Source organism: Achroia grisella, unplaced genomic scaffold (genome assembly GCF_030625045.1).
Source record: "Achroia grisella isolate CSIRO2021 unplaced genomic scaffold, CSIRO_AGI_Agris_v1 utg856, whole genome shotgun sequence".
Lineage (NCBI taxonomy): Eukaryota > Metazoa > Arthropoda > Insecta > Lepidoptera > Pyralidae > Achroia > Achroia grisella.
In genome coordinates, this window is record NW_026713045.1 from 1,751,653 (window position 1) to 1,772,746 (window position 21,094).

General features: G+C 31.0%; 2 protein-coding genes across 4 annotated transcripts; one reads left to right on the forward strand and one right to left on the reverse strand.

Annotated features, from left to right (window-relative positions):
* The first annotated feature begins 667 nt into the window (after positions 1-667).
* Positions 668-10,875, forward strand: LOC131852610 (putative defense protein Hdd11). The gene is made up of 5 exons (XM_059203302.1): positions 668-742; positions 2,360-2,528; positions 4,293-4,460; positions 9,746-9,846; positions 10,542-10,875. Exons 2-5 carry the CDS (start codon positions 2,370-2,372, stop codon positions 10,612-10,614), a joined length of 501 nt encoding a protein of 166 aa, XP_059059285.1. The 5' UTR covers positions 668-742; positions 2,360-2,369; the 3' UTR covers positions 10,615-10,875.
* On the reverse strand, positions 2,480-17,649 carry LOC131852609 (MKRN2 opposite strand protein). 3 transcript variants are annotated; one of them, XM_059203301.1, is made up of 5 exons: positions 17,330-17,649; positions 17,176-17,253; positions 16,874-17,081; positions 16,318-16,489; positions 2,480-2,555 (listed from the first exon to the last, which is right to left on the reverse strand). In XM_059203301.1, the coding sequence occupies exons 1-5, from the start codon at positions 17,452-17,454 to the stop codon at positions 2,551-2,553; spliced, it is 588 nt and encodes a 195-aa protein (XP_059059284.1). In that variant the 5' UTR covers positions 17,455-17,649; the 3' UTR covers positions 2,480-2,550. The 3 variants fall into 3 exon arrangements, with proteins under 3 accessions (XP_059059284.1, XP_059059283.1, XP_059059282.1); XM_059203300.1 differs by lacking the exon at positions 2,480-2,555 and adding an exon at positions 4,471-4,499; XM_059203299.1 differs by lacking the exon at positions 2,480-2,555 and having other exon boundaries at positions 15,609-16,489.
* Positions 17,650-21,094: the final 3,445 nt, after the last annotated feature.

Here is a 21,094-nt window from a genome sequence, read left to right on the forward strand (position 1 = left end):
AAATAGTAAACTCAAAAAGCCAATGAAAAAAATTTCATCGTTCTAACTTCAATAATGACAAATTTACATAAAACTTAGTATGTCATATTTATTTATATTTAATCAACAGCCTCGAAAATAAGTTTCAATCTTCTACCTTCAATAATAACGAATTTACATAAAAAAAATTATTCCCTAATTTATTCCCCTTAACATAACTTTTAACTTTGTATGTCATACTTTAATTAGCATCCTCAAAAATAAGTTTCAAGCTTCTAACTTCAAATATGACGATTCGTCCATACAATCTTTTATCCCTAATTTCAACCCCTTACAACCCTTTTTTCGCACTAAAGAGTAGCCTATGTCCTTTCTCAGGGTCTAGACTATCTGTGTACCAAATTTCATTTAAATCGGTTCAGTAGTTTTTGCGTGAAAGCGTGACAGACAGACAGATAGTTACTTTCACATTTATAATATTAGTAAGATTAGCAAGAAAGTAAGTATAAAAGCTGTGATATCATAAAATCTTACATTATACCTACAGTTCATATTCGAACTTGCAATTAGGTATGCATTTTTGTATGCACAGCTATTCATATTCTTTGCCGTTTGCCGCACGCCGCGCCGCCGCCCTTCCAACTCGACTCAGTACGGGTGGTGTAATATATAGCATCCAAGTGGCGGGTTTACTGTTTGTATCACGTCGTCCACGCAATAGTCGTTGTCTCGTTGACGGTTGTTCTATCGAAGTAATACTAAGGTAAATAAAATAAAACAAAGCTTTTCATACAAATGTATTTAATACTTACAATTTTTTTTTTCTGGGTGTATATTAATTTTGTAAAGGATAGTAATATTTTATCACAGATTTTTTTTCAGTGCTGTAGTTTATTATTACATTATTTAAAAATAATTTAATATTCAGTCGCTGAATATTGTCGTTTACCTTACACTTATTAAAAATTCTATTTATTGTAATTAGCTGTGAATATTTATATAATATTATAACATAAGGTACTTACCTAAGTATAGCTTATAAATTATAAATTAGTGAATTACAGATAGTTACCAATATTTTTATTGTTAATAATTTAGATGAAATAAATTAGTAGGTAAAAAAATTTAAGACATTTCACATACTTCTTTAATATTGTAGTTTCTCATATATTTAGTTATGAAATTTTAATACTTATTTTATTAGACGGATATTTCTCCAAACAGATCATCTCTCAGTTTCGAGCATATAACGCCTAACAAAATTCCAAGTAAAATGTATTATTATTATTATATATTAATATTATTATGCCGGTTATTTTCTTTACAAAGTACTTGGTTTAATAATAATAATATATATATCTAATATGTGACATTGATGTGTAGAGGCTTCCTATCACAGACAACTCTAGTTCTAACGTTAATGCCCAGCTTACCTACCTACTCATAATTGAATTATAGACAGTCCGATAGATAATCGTCCCGTTTTCGTTCGCCTTAAATCTTTACGTAAGAATCATCATTATCATACGCCACCTTATTAATCATTACCTACTATCTACAAAAAAGTGAATAGTGACAAAATATCAAACTTGCTGTAACGGTAAATTAACAATAATTATACACACAAGAATATTGCATATTGCATAGCAATCTAACTGACTTTTAAACGGTTGGATAAGATTTATTGATATTTATTTGTCTTTGTTGAATTTAGTTTGCATATTTAAGCAAGAGCCAGACGAAAGCGTTTGTCGATCTATGTTACGCCACTACACATATGGAACCTGTCTCAGTAACTATAGCTTTGCAAGAACTTAAGATATGAAGAACAGAAAGGACCATGACCCGCTTTCGTAGTTTGCTTTTATTTCGACTTTGAGGATTGACAAAACTTAGGGTACTTACACAGAAACGAAGATCGATTCATTGAATCGATAATTCAAGTAAAATAGACTTTATGTTATCGGTTTAAGCAACACTCATGCGGAATTAAACAAAACAACATTTCTGGCGTACATTATTGATTGCTTAGAAGTTGTAATACATATACCGTTTAGCGTTGTGTTATATATTTCTAATGACACCTAATTAAGTAGGGTTTTCCAAGTTTTGTGCTCAATTTAGATGCTAAGCATATTATTTTTTTTACTTTCAATACTTTTTTAATCTTTTTAATTATTTAATGTACTCTTTATAATAATCATCTACCAACATACATACCGTTTAATTGTTGTGTATGAAATATGTATTATAACTTGTATTATGGCGGTAATAGGACTCAGTCAGAGGCATAAAAATACCATGCGGATCATAAATCAAGTCTAAATATTTAATAACTTATTAGAAAACTTCGATATCTAACTGGTCCATCTTTTTTCAGTTTCCTCAAAATGTGGTCTACATACGTGGCCGTCGTTGTCGCAGTGGTGGCTTACGCCGATGGACATTCCATCGGTGCCCCTGTCAGCGCCTGTAAGGATATGATCCCGATGCACGGTGTCTCTGCTCAGAACACCCCGGCGCCTTATGTTATCACGACCAGCTCTGAGGTACTAATAACGTCTTTTCATCTTATACTGTGGCAACATATGATTACTTGAGTCAACATGAAATATTTTATTGTACTTCAAAAGCCTGCCATATGAATATCCATTCGTCGAATTACTATGACGAAAAATAAAGAGCCTCTAGTAGTAGTCCGTTAAAATTAACTTCGACAGTAGATGATCGTGCATAGAAGACAAAAGAAAGAATACGTACCTACTTATTCTGTTTTTAATGTCATTATTATACCTTGTGTAGTAAGAATTGACAAAACATACTTTATTAGACAATATAATTAGTTACTTCTAAAACGCTGACAAGTCTTGAAAATAAACAAAATCATGTAATAAATCCTTACTTCCTTACTAATATTATAAATGCGAAAGTAACTCTGTCTCTCTGTCTGTCTGTCTATCTCGCTTTCACGCAAAAACTACTGAACCGATTTAAATGAAATTTGGTACACAGATAGTCTAGACCCTGAAAAAGGACATAGGCTACTTTTTAATGCGAAAAAGGGTTGTAAGGGGAATTGGGGATGAAAGATTGTATGGAAGAATCGTCATTTTTGAAGCTAGAAGGTTGAAACTTATTTTTGAGGCTGCTAATTAAATATAACATATAAAGTTTTTAAAATGTTAGCCTTAAGGGGGTTAAATAAATTAGGGGATAAATTTTTTTATGTAAATTCGTTATTATTGAATGTAGAAGATTGAAACTTATTTTCGAGGCTGTTGATTAAATATAAATAAATATGACATACTAAGTTTGTAAAAATGTTATCCTTAGGGGATAAAATAAAATAGGGGATGGAAGTTTTTATCTAAATTCGTCATTTTTGGACCTAGAAGCTTGAAACTTATTTTTGAGGCTGTTTATTAAATATAAATGAATATGGCATTCAAAGTTTGTAAAAAATTACCCTTAAGGGGGTAAAATAAATTAGGGGATGAAAGATATTAGGTAAATTCGTCATTTTTGAAGCTAGATCTATGAAACTTTTTCCATTGGCTTTTTTGGGTTAGTTTATAAAATACCCCACTAATATTATAACTGTGAAAGTAACTTTATCTGTCTGTCTATCAATTTCACTTACACGCTAAAACTACTGAACCGATTTAAATGAAATTTGCTACACAGTTAATCTAGACCCTGAGAAAGGACATATTCTACTTTTGAATGCGATAGAAGGGTTATAAGGGGTTGAAAGAGTTATGTATGGAAGTGTCATCATTTATGAAGATGAAACAATGAAACTTTTTCATTTGGCTTTTATTGGTTAGGTCATTCAATATTTTTTTTTATATTTAATGTCACTATTTTACGCGGACGAAGTCGCGGGTACAGCTAGTTTATTAATAAAATAACAATCAACAGATGAAAAAACATAGTCTTTTTTCATTATTACGGTTACTACATATAAGTACTCCTAGCAAGTACCTACAGCAAGAAGTGTGATATAAACGATTAGTTAGTTCGAATAGTCAACACTATAATTACAATAAGGTAATATTTAATTTTAGGTGTAAGCAAAACACAAACTACATTTTAGGTTTTGGGAGAATTACGCCAGCCATTCGATTTCTTAAAAAATGCATATTTATTGTTAAGTAGGTACTATAAACCCACAACTTTGTGGAGATGAACAGATGGTCGGATGTTTGTTTTTCTTCAAAACAATTGTTCCTAGGAATAAACAACTAAATATCTTATTGTTATAGATATACAATAAACTCCTAATGTATTATTACAAAAAATATTTCTTTTAGAATATCAAAGCCGGTACTCCAATGGAGGTAGTGATCTCGGGCAAGCAAGCAAACGATACCATCAAAGGACTTCTGCTGCAAGCTCGACAGGGTAACAATATTGTGGGCACATTCAACGTCGCTCCCAATGATCCATTCGCCCAGCTCTTGGACTGTGGGACTCCTGGTGTAAGTAGAACATAAACCTACTGGTTTATATTATCAATTCTACATTTTAATAAAAAAACTGTCATTAAAAGTACATGTATATAAGAATACACATATAGGAAAAAGAACTAACTTTAAGGAACCAACAAAGTACATAAACTACATTTAACACCCGAGGCGGGGCTAGCCCTGAATTCACATAGAAAAGATGGAAATTATGTAGCACTATAATATCGTAGCGATGTCCTATTTTGTCTATAATATACTATATCTACTGGGGTATACATTGTAAACCCATTACAAACGCCAATAAGTTTCCTTTGTAAAAAGTATTTGGGTTTAAGGTAATAACAGTATACGTAGGCATTACACCTTGGTTTTCCGGAAGAGTAACGCAAAAGTGGCATCAAGGGCGTCATATAATGACACATTATTAATGTTATTTGTGATAAGAGACATGACATCTTAGTCCTCTGGAATTGCGACACATGATTAGTAATTCGGGTGTCACATAATATAACGTGTCCGCAGTGCTATTCATGTGTACCTACAAGAGACGGTAATCGCTTACCATGAGTTGGGCCGTCAGCTTGTTTGCCATTCCAGTGACAAATCAAGAGTTCTTATTTTATTTAAGTAAAATTCACTCTACTAGCTCATATGTATATAATTTTTTGAAGCAGAATTTTTTTTAAAATGAACTTAATGTTTTCTGAGATTCTTTATATTAAATAAAAAATCATCAATGACGCCTTTACATTGGGATCAGGGATTCTAGGGTGCTCTGTAACCATAACCGAAACTATCGGATATCCGATATAAAAATATATTCGTAACCGTAACCGAATCCGAAAAAAAAGTTACGGATAATATCGGATAGGGGCGGAGCCTAATTGGGACACGTTATGTAACTTTTTTACTTTTGAAATTCCTTAAAAAATAATATCCGTAACCGAAATTATCCGAAATAATTTCATATCTGCATCCTTATCCGGTATAATAATCATTCCGAAGCCTATCCATATCCGAAATTTCATACCCATAACATCCCTGATGTAAATGCAGAATTTTCTAACCGACACCCGGTAAAGGACTGAAGGGAGAATGGCGGGACTGTATTTTTAGTACCCATGTTACAAGATAACTTCGCATATTCTGATGGTTTTATGTTATAATTATTAGGGTTTATTTATACATTACATACTAATCTTAAATATTTAAAAATATACTTATTTCAATGTAGACAAATTAGGTAGGTACGTTGATCGGTGTCATGAAGGACAATTAACTTGTATGCATCGGCATCAAGTCAACAAGGAACCTTTCATAATTTATTAGAAACGCAATTCCAATTAACGATGACTGTAAGGAACAATTGTAATTACCTAAGTACCTATTACCAGGAAAATATGTAGGTAAGTTGATGCATAAATATCTAGTTCTTCTTCTGTGTGAATGCAGTATTCATTTGATATCATGCATCATGACTCATGACATGACATCATGAGTCATTTGTTAACCGTGAAAAAATGAAAAAAAAAAGCTTGTGTATCAGTATATAAATAATATATATAACCTAAATGAAAACAAACAAGAATTTTCCTGGTTCTTGATCTGATTTACTGAGATATGCCGTCACGATAAGCAAGTATCATTTTAAAAAGATTCCTATGAAGGAAATAATTAGCAAAGTAAAGGCCATTTATAGAACTTCCTCAGAAATTAGCCACAATAATGTTATGTTTTATTACAAGGAACAAAAAATTAGGTAGGTAATTGTCAAGGAAACCTTGAGTGACAAAGATTTAATAAGAACTTGAGTTATAAGAATTAATAACAAACAATCGTGTTTAAGAGTTTTAAGATTATAATTAAGATTAGGTTTTCTTAATAATCTATTATATTTGCTATAATAAAATTGAATTAAATTTTGTTTGGTCTAAGTAGGTACCTACGTATTTTGGTTTGGTTCAAAATTGTTATATGAATATTGTGGTTGGGAATCGCCGTATGCTTATCTGAATGTTATTAAATTAATTAGTTTACTTTAAATTTATTTCCCTAGAGTATATTAAAGTCTATAACAGGTGAGCATACTGATAAACCAGTAGATAGTACGTGAATCATATATTTATATGTACCTACTACTAATAAAACGAACGAACAACCAAAACAAGGATAAAAAGAACTCCTAAGTCGAAGAGTTCTTTTTATCTTTATATTTGATCTCTTTTGTGTAAATACATACAATGAATACTAATAAAGCATTTATTGGTAGCAAACATTTATTAAAATAAAAATGACCCCTAGAATGCATACAGCATTCTAGGTGTCATTTTGACGCAGTCAAAATACATTGCACAAACCTTCCATAAATTATATTTTAAAGCCGTATTACTGCTATACAGCACCGCTATAAAACAAAATTAGTTTCGTGGTTTAGAGAAGTACTGAGATTATCTCAGGATCAAACGCTAATGGATATGGGCGTTATTTTTATATATTTGTCAGCTTATCATAATAAAAGTAATGTACCTACGCGTTCAATACGCACATAGTTCATATTTTCTTACGTGACACAATAGGTTTAAGACCCGCGCCATTCAGAAGTCATCAATTGCATCACTCAAGGCTGAAGTTGTGCGGTAAAAGGTCGCAGATACATTGATTGATTACAATGTCTATCGAATGTACATAAATTATTCTAAACTAATATTGAAAAGAGGAGGGAGTAATTGATATACTAAAAAATATATTGATTTAAAAAATTCTTTCACATATATTAAAGGTACATTGTCAGGAAGTAGCTTGGACTGTATATTATTAAAAAGAAACTAGAGTGTCTTAAAAAATGCAGACCAGCAAGGCCGGGCTGCACGCTAGTCCTATTAATATTATAAAATCGCCAGAGAGTTTATTTTGTTTCACCGACCAACCAAAAATCATGAAGTTTAACATACCTACTTATATCATCTAGGTTGGAGAAAGATAATATATGTAATATACTTTTCACCTCGCCAAATTTTCATCTCATTTACATGCTACATTTCTAACATGACAATGAATCTAATTTAAAAAAGTTTTCAAGGTATCTTGATGAACGAAACGAATTAATACAAATTAAATATTTTATTTCATTGCAATAATTACTCTCATATGAATAAATATAAAAAAATCTTATTTTGGATATTGGTATCATAATTTCAGTGCAGCGTTTAAAATATTTTTTTAGAACAGACACTGATTAGACATCTCATTTTATCGGTTAAATAATCGCATATCGGAATAAATACTATACGCAAATTGAAAAATATGAGTAGATATAACAAAAATATATCTACCTAATAATATGAGTGTTCTAAGTAACAGAGTTATGATAGACAGACTAATAAATTTCACATCCACCGCTAGTCCATCAAAAAGCAAACTATACCTACATGTATATTACGAGATTTTATCCTTCTAAATATCTACACGATAATTATAAGGATAAAATCATATCTGAAACAATTTAAACGAGTAAATTATAAAATATATAAGGTATGTACATAATTGATCAGGAAAACTCAACAATTATTAGGTAATTCATTAAGAAATAGAGGAAAAGTGTCAGGAGTGGTATTACCAATAGTGGTTTATTATTCTACCTCGGACAGCATCGTTTTAATTAGTGAGTCACATATGTAACTACCTACCTACTTGTATGTATCTAGTAGATATATGTACATATAATAAAAATGTAACTCAATCGCTATCTCTATATGCAAGGTACAATATAATATGACAAAAGTTATTTGTCAACATAAGAGAATAAAAATAATGATTTTTAGTAAGGGAGAGTGAGAGATAATCTCAGTAATTATTTATTTTGGTGCAGCGCTGCAGTCTAATGTGATAAGAATCTCTTAAAATTTAATCCTTATTTTGTTCCAACCGGTTAAAAACGAAAAGGAAATGCCAATAAATAAGTGTTGATTTATTTTATAAATTTCTATTCAAAATCTAAATTGAAAGTCATTAAAAATTTTATTTATTTCTAATAAATATATATACCTACCACAGAGCAATTAAGAACACGTATTATAAGATTTTAATCAAAATACACTTAACAACATGTATGGTAATGGTACTAAAAAACGAGAGCCAGGTTGGCTTTCAATATGGTATGCAAAAATAGTAATTCAGATTATTTATAAAAAATGTATTTAGTGAATTTAGTGTACTGTGCAGCTTCATCTTATTTGGTTTTTGGAATACTTGCTTGTGAATATACAGTATTACAGCACTCTTTTATACAGTTTTAATGTATGTAATAGAAGTAGTGACTATTTCACTTAATAAATAACATGCTATTTAAGCTTGATTACATATTGTATCTAATAGGTACACACTGCCTATGCCATTCACAGTCCTTGACCTGCGATGTTAGGGTGTTGAACTGTCTTGAAATTGCAATACAAGGTTGTAATGAATTGTTGCCTTTACCTATACTTCCATACTTAATCGTTGTACAGAACAGCAAAGCAAACATTAATGTTATTAAATTCTAATAGACCTATAACTTACTTAGGTATACATGTAGATATGTATATTTATTGCTATTTACTTTGAGAACTGTAAATTGAGAATTGCTCAAACTAATATTTCTCGTTAAGTATACTAAATGTAAATAAACGAGAAATTGTATATCTGACTCTTGTTTTATCTTGTTTTACACTCCACAATATACTTTATTATACATATTATAAAATAGTTCCCTAAGAACCAGTGGAATCATAAAATAAATCTATGTTGTTACAAGCGTTTAGGTAGACTATTTTTGTCGTCTATTCTACTCAGGAATCTGAATCTCAATATAGAAATCAAATCAATCCATTTGTGTACTGTACCGTAGAAATGTAATCTAAATCTAATAAATCTATAACAATAACTTGAAATCGAATATAAAGTCACTCTCTGCCTCCTGAATTAGTTTTCAGATTAGACCAACTGATACAGATAGAATAGAGCTGTATTCTTGTAACTGAATCGAAATATTGGGAGTTCATTAATTATATTATCATGGTCACTGTCCTATTAATCTACATATAATGTGTTTAAAAAAAGTTAAACATAGTGATATTTAAAAAATCTCCTATCTAATCAACCACCATGTCACCAACCTGTGACATGACGAACTTTAGTTGGGTAGTTAAGTAGGTATTAAAAAAAAAGAAAAATTGAATTCAACATTTGATGGATTTTGTAACAATCTGTATTCTGTATTGTACAAAGTTTTTCATATAATATTTATTTACTTATTTCAGAACGCAGTGACACACAAAAAGCATGACGCTAGTTTAGATAAGCAAACTGTCGCTTTCACCTGGACTCCCCCAGCTGATTTAAATGGCGAGATTAAATTCAGGTATTCATCCATATTAAATATGTCGTAGTTGTCTGTCTGTTACCTTTTCATGACTAAGACGCAGGTAACCACTAGTATTCTATATAATGATAATAATAATAATGATATCCCTGGACAATACACACGTCACATAGCTCCAGTGTGCTATAGCAGGGCTTGTGTTCCATAGAAAACATCCAGACCGATACGAACATTCATACTTATGAATACAAATGTTTGCAACGAGCAAGGTATCGCATTATGTCACAAAATACCAAATTTATTTAAATTGTCCTTTAAACAAGTTTTTGTTATACTCAACAAAAATGTTAAAAAAACACTGTGTATGTGTGTAGGTATAGATTGAAATGAAGTTCCGATTCAAATTCACATACTCTAATTTGGCAAAATTAGACACGCACAGTACAAGCTACGTCTGTGCTAGTCTATATTAACTAAATAGTATTAAAATATTTACAAAAGAAATTTAGTATTTATATCAGTTGTCTAGTACCCATAATACAAGCTCTGCTTGGATTGAACCTAGACGGCGCTGTGTACGCGGCGGCGGCGAATGTTATTATTATTATTATTATGACAGATATAGTTACACCATTCATAGCACAGTCGCTTGTTTACCATTTAAAAAGTCTGGTGTAAAATAACTACTTATACAAAATCCAAAACTTATAATATTACCTCTTTCATATTTTCAGAGCCACCATCGCGTACAACGGTGGAGTGTTCTGGGTCGGCGTTGAATCAGCCCCAGTCAAAGTGATCAAATAAATAACTTTCATTCTTCTTTCTTCACTACCTTTCTTTCCTTATTTATATTAGTTTTTTGACATGATATATGTCAGCATCTCTTCCTTTGTATGGTCAATAAAAATTGCCTAATCTATTCTACCTGTTTAGGTATTCTTGCCAGATATGGGTGTAGATTATATGTCATAATTTAGATCTATACCTATATTGCTTCATAATATTCAAACCTATATTTTATTTTATTTTGTCTTGCTTTTTCTGCTTATTATGTTTAATTAGTAATAAATAATAAGAATTATACCAACATATACATTTTATTTCAACATTCTCAATTATTCCTTGTCCTGGATCAGCTTAGGTCATTACGCAGGATTAAAAATAAAGGGTAGGTATACGTAACAAATAAACTAATAGAATATATACTCATAAAATTATACGATTTTTATGAAAAAATAAAGAATAAAGCGACGATAGCAAGAGAATTATGTCGTACTCGCTATAGCCAGGCTTTGTGGTTAATAAGAGTTATTGTCGTATTTTTGGTGCCTTAGTATACATAGGCAGGTAATATTGGTGTACAGGAGTTTACTGCAGGAAAAAAAAAATTGGGACTTCGTATACATCAATTTCCGTTGGTAGAACAGTTCATCTAATTCGGGCGCCAATTGGCTTGCTTTAAACTGTTTTGTTTAAAAGAGTGTGATACGGTGATTAAATGCCAAAGGGCCACATGACGCAAACGGGAAATTTTATGGAAGAGCTCATCAAAATTTTCACTGTCATATTATTACTTTTTTTACGAATCTAAAGTGGTATATCTATATGTTAGCTCTAGAATCATGGGTGTCTTTTTTTAATATAAAAATTTTAACGATTTAGATAACATTTTTGGAAAAAAAATACTTTCAGTTTTTTTTTACGTTGTGGCCTTTGGGCATTTATTCAGCGTATCATAATAGGTTATGACACCTAAAATGGCAATTTATCCGTGATATCCATAGTGCTGTGCGGCGTCAGTCCATTTACCACCAGGTCAACGTTTGCTTTTCTATTAAGGGGTTGGTCTATTACTCGGTGCTTAGACCTGTAGCACTTCCACCTAAAGAGATCTATGTGCTCGAACTTTTTTTAGAGTTCGCTGCCTAGGGCCGTGAAAGACAATAATTGAAGAATATACTTTAGGGCGTTTTTATCTCTTCAGGACACACTAACTTTGTGTTAAAAATTTAGCGCCTTCGGTACAATTATATATACTAGGGGCCCGTCCCGGCTTCGCACGGGTGAACATTTTTACTACATTTTACATTTTTATCTGATCCTACCTAATTAATGGACAAATTTTTTTTTATATTTTTTATATTATCCATGAGAGAAGCACTCTTTTCTTAGGTCGATGTCAATAACCGAAAACGTTCGTCCCTGTGATTTAGTTATCGTAAGTGCAAACGATATCTTCACAGGAAACTGTAACTTTTTAAAAGATATAGGTAAATCCGTCGGAATCATCGGGATTCGCAAAAATTTCTAAATTATGGACCATTAGCCTCATCCAGAAAGATATCACGATTTTTGTTTAAATTTGGAGTGGGAAATATTCTTTCCCCAAGTTTAAGCAGTTGTTATGGGAAATCACTATCTGTAATTCCATGAAGATGAGCGCTCATATTCGTCCGTAATTTTAAACTTTCAATTAAAGATCATCTGCTCGCATACCTACGTTAATGACAGGGAGAGTCTGTCGGGTATCTCCAGCAAATACAAAAGTAATCCCGCCCGTGAGAGCAGAGGTATTTCTAAGATCTTTTAAGGCCATCTACCACGGCCTCTATCTATATGTACTCTATGGCGCATTCATTCCACAAAGGCATCTTGTAGTAATTTACCATCAACATACAATCTTGTAGTAATTCATCAGTAATTTTTTTCCATGCTTTAAGAGAGGTGCAACAATTCCTGACGAAGTAACTGCTTTCGCTATTTTCCCCGATTATCATAGTATTCGTAGTCCCGTAAGCCAGTGACGCCCCTACATAGCTACATTACATACATTTGATTTATAGCTAACCGAGCGGGGTTTTTTTCTACTACTTACATTTTTAAATACGTGATATCTTTCGAATGGAATGTCCAAATTGAATAATTCAAAAAGTCATACTGAACTAGTCGTGAAGATGAAGTAATTTATTTTGATAAGGATTAATAACAAGTTACAGATAAAGGGCTTATTCTAGCGGCGGGATTTTAGTTAAATTTATAAATTAAAAGAACACTTATTGTGACATAACTATAATAGTTGGACACATGCCGTCGGGACACTTTTTGTATATAATGATGTGTTCTACAAAGTCGTAGTACATCATTTTGTTCTATCATCAATACTTTTTGCAGCGCCCGCGGTGTTAGGTATTGTTTATGTAATATTTTTACACCTTGGGTTACATTATTAGAGTTTTAGTACATATCCCTAATTTTTTTGGAAATATAATATAGCCTATGTTACTCAGGGATAGTGTAGCTTCCTAATGGTGAAAGAATTTTTCAAGTCGGTCCAGTAGTTTCGGCGCCTATTAATTACAAACATACACACAAAAATACAAATCTTTCCTTTTTATAATATTAGTATAGATATAAATATACCTAGAGAAACGAGAGCATGTCAAATGTTGCGTTTACCACGTCGATGGTTTATAAATGTTCTGATTACTCTACCTGCCATAACAGCCGTGAAGATATATATACGAGTATAATAAGTAATACATGTTTCAATTTGAACAAATAGTTTATTCAAACATAGCACCTAGAGATTTTTTTCGAGATCTGTTTACAAAAAGTTCGTTTTAATACATAAGTATAGTTATACAGATACATAGACTTATAGGAACTAGATTACAATGACATATATAGTAATATCTCATGAAAATTGTTTTTATGTATTAGGCCGGTAAAATCAGTTTACATCTGAACTAAACGACAACAAGTTCATTAATTTCGAATATAAAATTCCAAATTTAAATCTTCATTACAGACGTAATTTAACAATATTCAAAGAAGCATGTTGCCATTACTAAAAACATTTATATGATAGCTATACGCACGCATAATTAATTAAGATATGCAACGTTCACAACTCTTTGAAAATGCTTTAAAATATCATGTGCGCATCCACTTGATATTTAACTAATCATTTCTCATATATGTCCAACAAATAGGCCATTATTAGAAGCCTAACAACTCAACTAAAGTAACCATACACATACCTTTGGTAATTTCAATGAGATTTCAACAATACTGCTATAGATTAATATAATAATTGGTGGACAGTAATGTAAATGGTAAGTAGTGGAAAGTAAATGTACATGACCAAAAAAATTATTTATGCTATTTCATCTATGTAATAAACGTAAAGTATTAGATATGAGATTTGTGAATACGATACGAATGTACCTACCTATGTGTATACCTACAATAATTTATACACTATTGTATGAATGATAGAAGATAATGGTTTACCACAATTTAAAAAAGCGCAAGCACAACAATTAATTGCATTAATGTTAATGAGATTTCATTTGGTCTGTATAGAACCGAAAATCGTTAAGAAGCTTAATAGATTTTAAAATACATAAAAGTTGAATTATTATAATGTAATAAATGTATTATATTATATGACGTATAAGAAAAGGATATCTTAAATATAGACAGAATATCAAGTAATTTTAAAATTTTCTTCATGTTATTGCACTAAAAATAAACGTTTTTAATGAAAAAGTATCAATTCTCCCTCCTTTCTAACTCCGAAAATAAAATTCTAGTCACACCTTTGGATTCTTGGATATGACAATGATTCATAATCCTTTGGACGAATTGTGACTCATTGACTTTACAACCATAATTTCTATTTTTCTTTATGCATGCATATTATATCTACATTGTTACAAATGCACTTACTAATGATGCATTCAGTACCATTACAAATTAATGTAGATCTTATCCAATATATTTCTTAATGGAATGCCTCCCCTACCTCCAACAAGCTCCGAGCAAATATATATATAAAGGTAAAATTAAGTAGCGACGCGTAAAAGTCCATGATAATGGAAAGTATAGTTCTATGCAACAACAACACCATAAGACAAATTACAGTGTGGTGCAAACCACACCATAATTTGTCTAGCGAATACGTTAGAGATTTGTGTTGAAACATTCCAGATAATGTCATAATCAGTACCAGAATGTTCAAATATTCAGTTCTAACATTTCTTCGAAAACAAATTTGTATTTCTAACACTTCATACTTAATGTGTTTGGTGTACCTAATGTTTTGGTCATGACTTTGTTATGGCAATTACGCTTAAAACTGGCGCGTTTTAGGGCCGGAACAGTTCGCCGTTGTTATTGCAAATGACACGGCAGTTTTCTCCACTTCATACTTTTATAAAAGATACTACTCCGAGCTAAAAGGCCCGTTTTACATTAAACAGTCACTTAGTGTTTTAGTGCGGTACTTAATGACTCGAAGTTTAATACCAGTATTTTATGTGTACCTTCAATTATACTAAAGTATGTAGTCAGAGTTCACTATCACATTTTTCATATTCTTATATAAAATGTCCATGCACATAAATGACAATTTTTAATAATGTAAATCGGGCATAACAAAATTTAACAATCTACAATACAAAGACATAGTAGTGACAATGGAAGATGAATCAGATCACATACACTAGATAAGGAGTCTGTATGAAACAATGAACACATTTTTATTATGCTTTATACTAGTCTAAATGTTAAATTAGAGAAGCCTCTTCCAAATAATCTATTAAACTATAGGTGGTATTACATCTTTTTTACAGATAAATATGTAAAACGAGCAATTCCCAGTACATATACATATAAAAACATTAATTGATCTATTATAATATTATACTATTAATTCCTTCATTATGGCCATTATTAAATTACAAAGACTATGGAATGATATATAAGTGATAAACAAAAGGAATATATTCTTAAAAAAATGTATGAAATGTTACTCAATTCCTTCCAAGTAATTATTACTTGAAGGAATTTATTTTTTACTAATAATGTCAAAAAGCCCACAATTTGTATTTTACATATTTCTAATTACCTTTCCACCATCAAAATCTAATTCTAATTAATGTCAAAATTGGTCACGAGATTTTTGACAAATACAATCACCTATCTCCTTTAAGTAACAATTCAGGGCAAGAAAGTAAATTTTATTCTCACAAAAGATTAACTAAATAAATGATGTTAACACAGTTACTATGGAATAACTACCTAAGTTACCTATCTAGACACAAAAATTTTGATACATTATGATTAACATAATCCCTGTAGTTGTAAAATTAAAACAAATATTTTAAATATTATTTAAATTAGTCCTTTAGTAATAAATTGCTGGCAAAATATACTAATAAATAAAAAAATAAAATATAATTCTATTAAACATAAATCACAAATTAAATCTATTAGATAGATAGATAAAGATGCAGCTCAGTGTACTGAAAACTAAATAATATTTTGGTCTAATTAAATGCACTTCTATTAAAGATCTTATTAGTACACCTTAATATTTAAACATCACAGTTAATACTGTATAGATAATACATAAATACTTTACAAATTAATTAATAGGCTATCATTGGTGCTGTATGAAGAAACATTGCCTCTTCAGTTGCCTGTAGAGAGATATATATTTACCTGCAGCTGAAGTCCTCGGCACAACATATTGTTTACAAAATTGTTTTGGGTCCTGGGCTTTCTCAGACAATTCACCACAGTCCAGAGCCCGTAGGAATGCTAACACAAATGTGAAACAGTTGTGTCTCTCTTCATTGTATCTATTAGCCTCCCAAAGTGGACTAAGGCTCATCTGTGGAGACAAATATAAAGTCCTATATTCCTTTTTCATCAAAGAAAACATTATTTCAAATTCAGACCAGTTCTCTATAAGTAAGTATGTAGTAAGTGGAATAGTGAGATATTTATTCTGCTTAAATAATTTAGATACAATTCAAGGTAGAAACGCATCAGATATCTAGGTGTGGTCGAACAAAGTCAGATTAGTTAGCTGTTAAGGGGAACAAAGCATAAATTTGCTGGTGTAAGGAAAAGCTGATATAGAAATCCTGATATACATCTGTTGGTGGTTGATTTCTCACAAAAACAATTCTAAAGTAAAAAAATTATTATTGTGTAATAATAATATTTTTTAGGCTTATATTAGGAATGAAATAACTCTTTAGCAATATGTTACCTTCAACAGCACACTGTCCCATATTTCATTCCATAATTCATCAAACTGCTCCAATAATAAACACTGGTCCCATTCAGCACCCATGTTACAACTACTCCATGTCTTGGTAAGAGTGTCTACACCTTGAATACCTTGTTCACTGAACTCCACCACATAACCGTGAGAATTAGTCACTCCTATATGTAAATCTTTAGAATTGTAATAATCACTGAAATATGAATAGTGTTTCAGAAACAATATCTAATTGTAAGCAATCAAAATAATGGCTGCTTCCAATACTGGTATAATTAAAAAAAACTTACTTAAGAAAATCTCCATGAGTAGGTTTCATAACTATAGCTCTCGGATGTTGAGATGCTTTCACGAAAGGATATGGTACTCTGCGAAAGAAGTAGGACACTTTAGTAACATCAATCTGTTAGTAGAATTAAATGAGATGTTCATAAAACAACTTACCTGAACGGTAGCAAATTGTAATCATATCTGTCTAGTTTTTGTTGACACACAGGACATTGCTCTGGGATAATTGTGCAAAATACTTTATGATCACAATGGTGGAAACAAAGGATGCCTGGATCCATTTTCGATCAAAATTTAGATATATATTAATGAATATTAAAAGAATATGAAGTTCGAGAATTTGCTAATAAGCAACGAATATTTTAGATAAATATATAGGGATTAATAAACAAATAATAACCCTGCAAATCTACAAAGAATATCAGACAATTTCTTTTGTTCCACTTCACTTTTCACTTCACATCTTGCCGTTTCGCTCCGGTTAAACGAAGTGAAATTATAGGCAGCGAAAATGACTGAATGACATGACAATGACAGGCCGTATGACAGGTAATGATGTAATCTAAACATTCGGAATTAAAATAGGTATTATTAATTTATTACAATATCTGCATCTCATACCCAACCAAAAACATTGAATTACGCTCTGAATTATTATGAAGGCATAAAATATAAGAACGAAAAGCATTAAACTAAACTATAGAAGTTATAATGTAGGTATTTTAAATGTTACAAAATTTTAAATTGATATAATAATAATAATATAATAAACTCAGGACAATTCACACAGCGCCATCTAGACCCCAGTTAAGCTAGTTAAAGCTTGTGTGGGTTGTATGGGTACAAGATAACTGATACAAATACATAGATTTTTTTCGATTCCTTGTACGGCACAAACTTTTGTATTCATGAGTATGATACAAATTTGTATCGGTCTGGGTGTTTTCTATGTATAAAATGTATGTATGAATACGAATGTTTGTGCCGTGCTAGGAATCGAACCCGCGACCATCGGTCGTAAAACGGTGTGCTAGACCGCTAAACCATCAAAGTCGTTAAATAATCGAGCAATCTATTACAATAACAAAAATAAGTTTACGTTAAAGTCTGTTATTAGAGGTAGTTATTGTCAACTGTCAAGTGACAGCAATACTTGGCATATCCACATTTCTATTGAAATATTAGATTAATTAATTAATCCGACCTACGCGACGGCCAGTCCCTCGGTTTACTTTCGTTTGTCGTTAGTGTTTCCATTATCGGAGAGGTAATATAAATTTAAGCACAAATGCATTATATCGCCCAGATTCGAATACCTATATGACCTAACGATCTTAGTTGAGATACTAAACCTAGTGGTTTAGTATCTCGACGCCACGACAGTTAATCTTTACTGATATTGACTGACTCTCTGATGAATGAAACATCAATAACATATATATTATCTTATCTGTGAACATACCAAGATTTAACCGCAGTAGTACCTGCATATCAACAGTAAGCTCGCCGGCATGTTTATTATCCTTTGATGACTAAACGTTTGGAAGAACTGAACCGGTTTTAATAAAAATTTACGTAAGATAGATTAGTCATGATGACAGAGGTCGCGTTTTCTTTTCCTTTTAAATACTTTTTAAATAAAAGACAGTTACTGCAACAACGTTTACTTATGAATTGAATTGAACCATGAAAAAAATTGAATGACCGAATTGAACGAATATGGTACTATTCTATTTAATTACATTTATGAGTTTACGCATTTACTATATAAGTTTGAAAAATATTCAGCTATATAATCAGCCAATAAGATTTAATGTCTTCCACGCAAGCAGCGTGCAGCGTGCACTCAAGCAATCTATTTATTATAAATTAATTTGAAGTTTTTATTTAATGAAGTAGTTATTTGTCTTAAATTGATAGATTAATTGATAAATTACTTTATTCCATACGGAACAAAGTTAACAATTTCAACACTCTACTTCAATTATCCATTCACAACCTCTTATTTATCAATTTAACATTTCTTTGTTCTCCTTCGCCCACTTCTGTACCTACACGTAATAGGCTGCATAAACGATGAATCAACACCAATTTCACATTCTCTTTTATATCTGGATTTACAGGCCACATAAAACTAAATAAATAATAAATAAACATTTGTAATTAGTTGAATTTTTTTATTAATTTCAGTAGGTATGGCTACCCATTTTAATACACATTCTGTACGGTACGGTGCGGTTCAATTGATTAAAATTATATACCTATTTCTAAGCATAATATTTTTTTGACGCATTTTGTTTTAATTTATTTTTTTATAACATCGTCTTCTTTTACCTCTTCATCATCATCATGGTTTTCCTCAATATCTTCACCAAGAATGTGCTGATTCAACATTTCGATGATATCAGTCAGACGATACCTTAATAGGAGCAAATGCCGATTGGAATCATCAAGTAATTGTGGGTGCATTTGTTCCGTCAGAGCAAGTTCTATTTCATCGACAGGGACGTTTTTTGAATGCTCTTCTACATCCGCATGTTTTTCTAAGGCCTGTACTTCTTTAAGTTTATTGGGTTCTAATTCAGTAATTTTATTAAGCTCCTCTGGTGTAGCTTCTGATTCCAATGGAGCGGCCCGAGCCCGAGCAGCGACTACCAACACCCCGAAAATAAACTGTAATTTAACACAATAACAATTGTTCGTTTAAAAAGTGTTTTTACCAACCACAAATATAATAATCTTAATCTTAATATGTAATATTATATAATAATAGCGAAATTTGTAAGTATGAATGTTTGTTACTCTTCACGCAAAAACTACTGAACCGATCATGAAATTTTGTTCACATGTTCTTGGTGGTATTAGAATATATATTTTAGATTCGCATTGAATCTAAAATATATATTCTAATACCACAGCAGAGCCGCAAATAAAAGTTAGTAGACGATATTTTTTATTGAAATTTAACGCGGGTTAAACCGTGGGACAGATATTTATCTAATAATAGTTCTAAAACTTGTTGTAACGACGAGTAGCGGGAACATTTGCACGTATTTATTATATATTTTTCAATTTATTAATTAATATTTTTCACTTACCACGAAACACTTCATATTTCTTATATGATCTGAAATGGTTTATACTTACAGTTAATTGTTGCGGATCTTTTATATATTACTTTGGTATCATTATCGTATAATTCATTAAATCAACCACAATAACATGCATTCTAACATTATACAATTAAGTATGTAATGGTTTCTCCATTACCCATATTGTAGATAACAAATAGAATCACAGAAACCCCAACTATTTTCTAAGTAATTCAGCCATATTAATTGTATGATGGTTTTCCCTCAATTCATTTATGTTATACGTTTAATTGCAAACATACATGCCTTCACATAACATCTTTGGAGAGTCGATTAAAATATTATCTATCTACGTATATAGTTACGACAGTTAATGTAACAAACACTATGCAGCTCATTCACATCAATTATAAAATAGAATACAAAACACTTTTAATTTAAATCAAATAATTACTAAATGTATTTAATTTAAATTAAGCACTTTTAAACACTCAGTTATTTTTTTAATCTACCCCTCATTTAGAAAGCTGTCTTCATCGTCTTCGTCATCACAAGATGAACGTGCATGAAACTTGCGTGTTGCTTATTTAAATAATCGTTGTAACTTTAAATTTTTCAAATTAAATGTGTGTGAATACTAACTACCAACTAGTTAATTTAAGTTACCAACTAATTTATTAGAGTAAATAATAAATACATAATAAAATAAAATTAGTCGTAGTGATTAGAACAAACCAGTTCGTACAATTAAAATTATTATACTTAGTTATGTCTTAATCTATCCGGGTATCTATAGGTAATTGATAAAGCGATAGATTGGAAATTTACT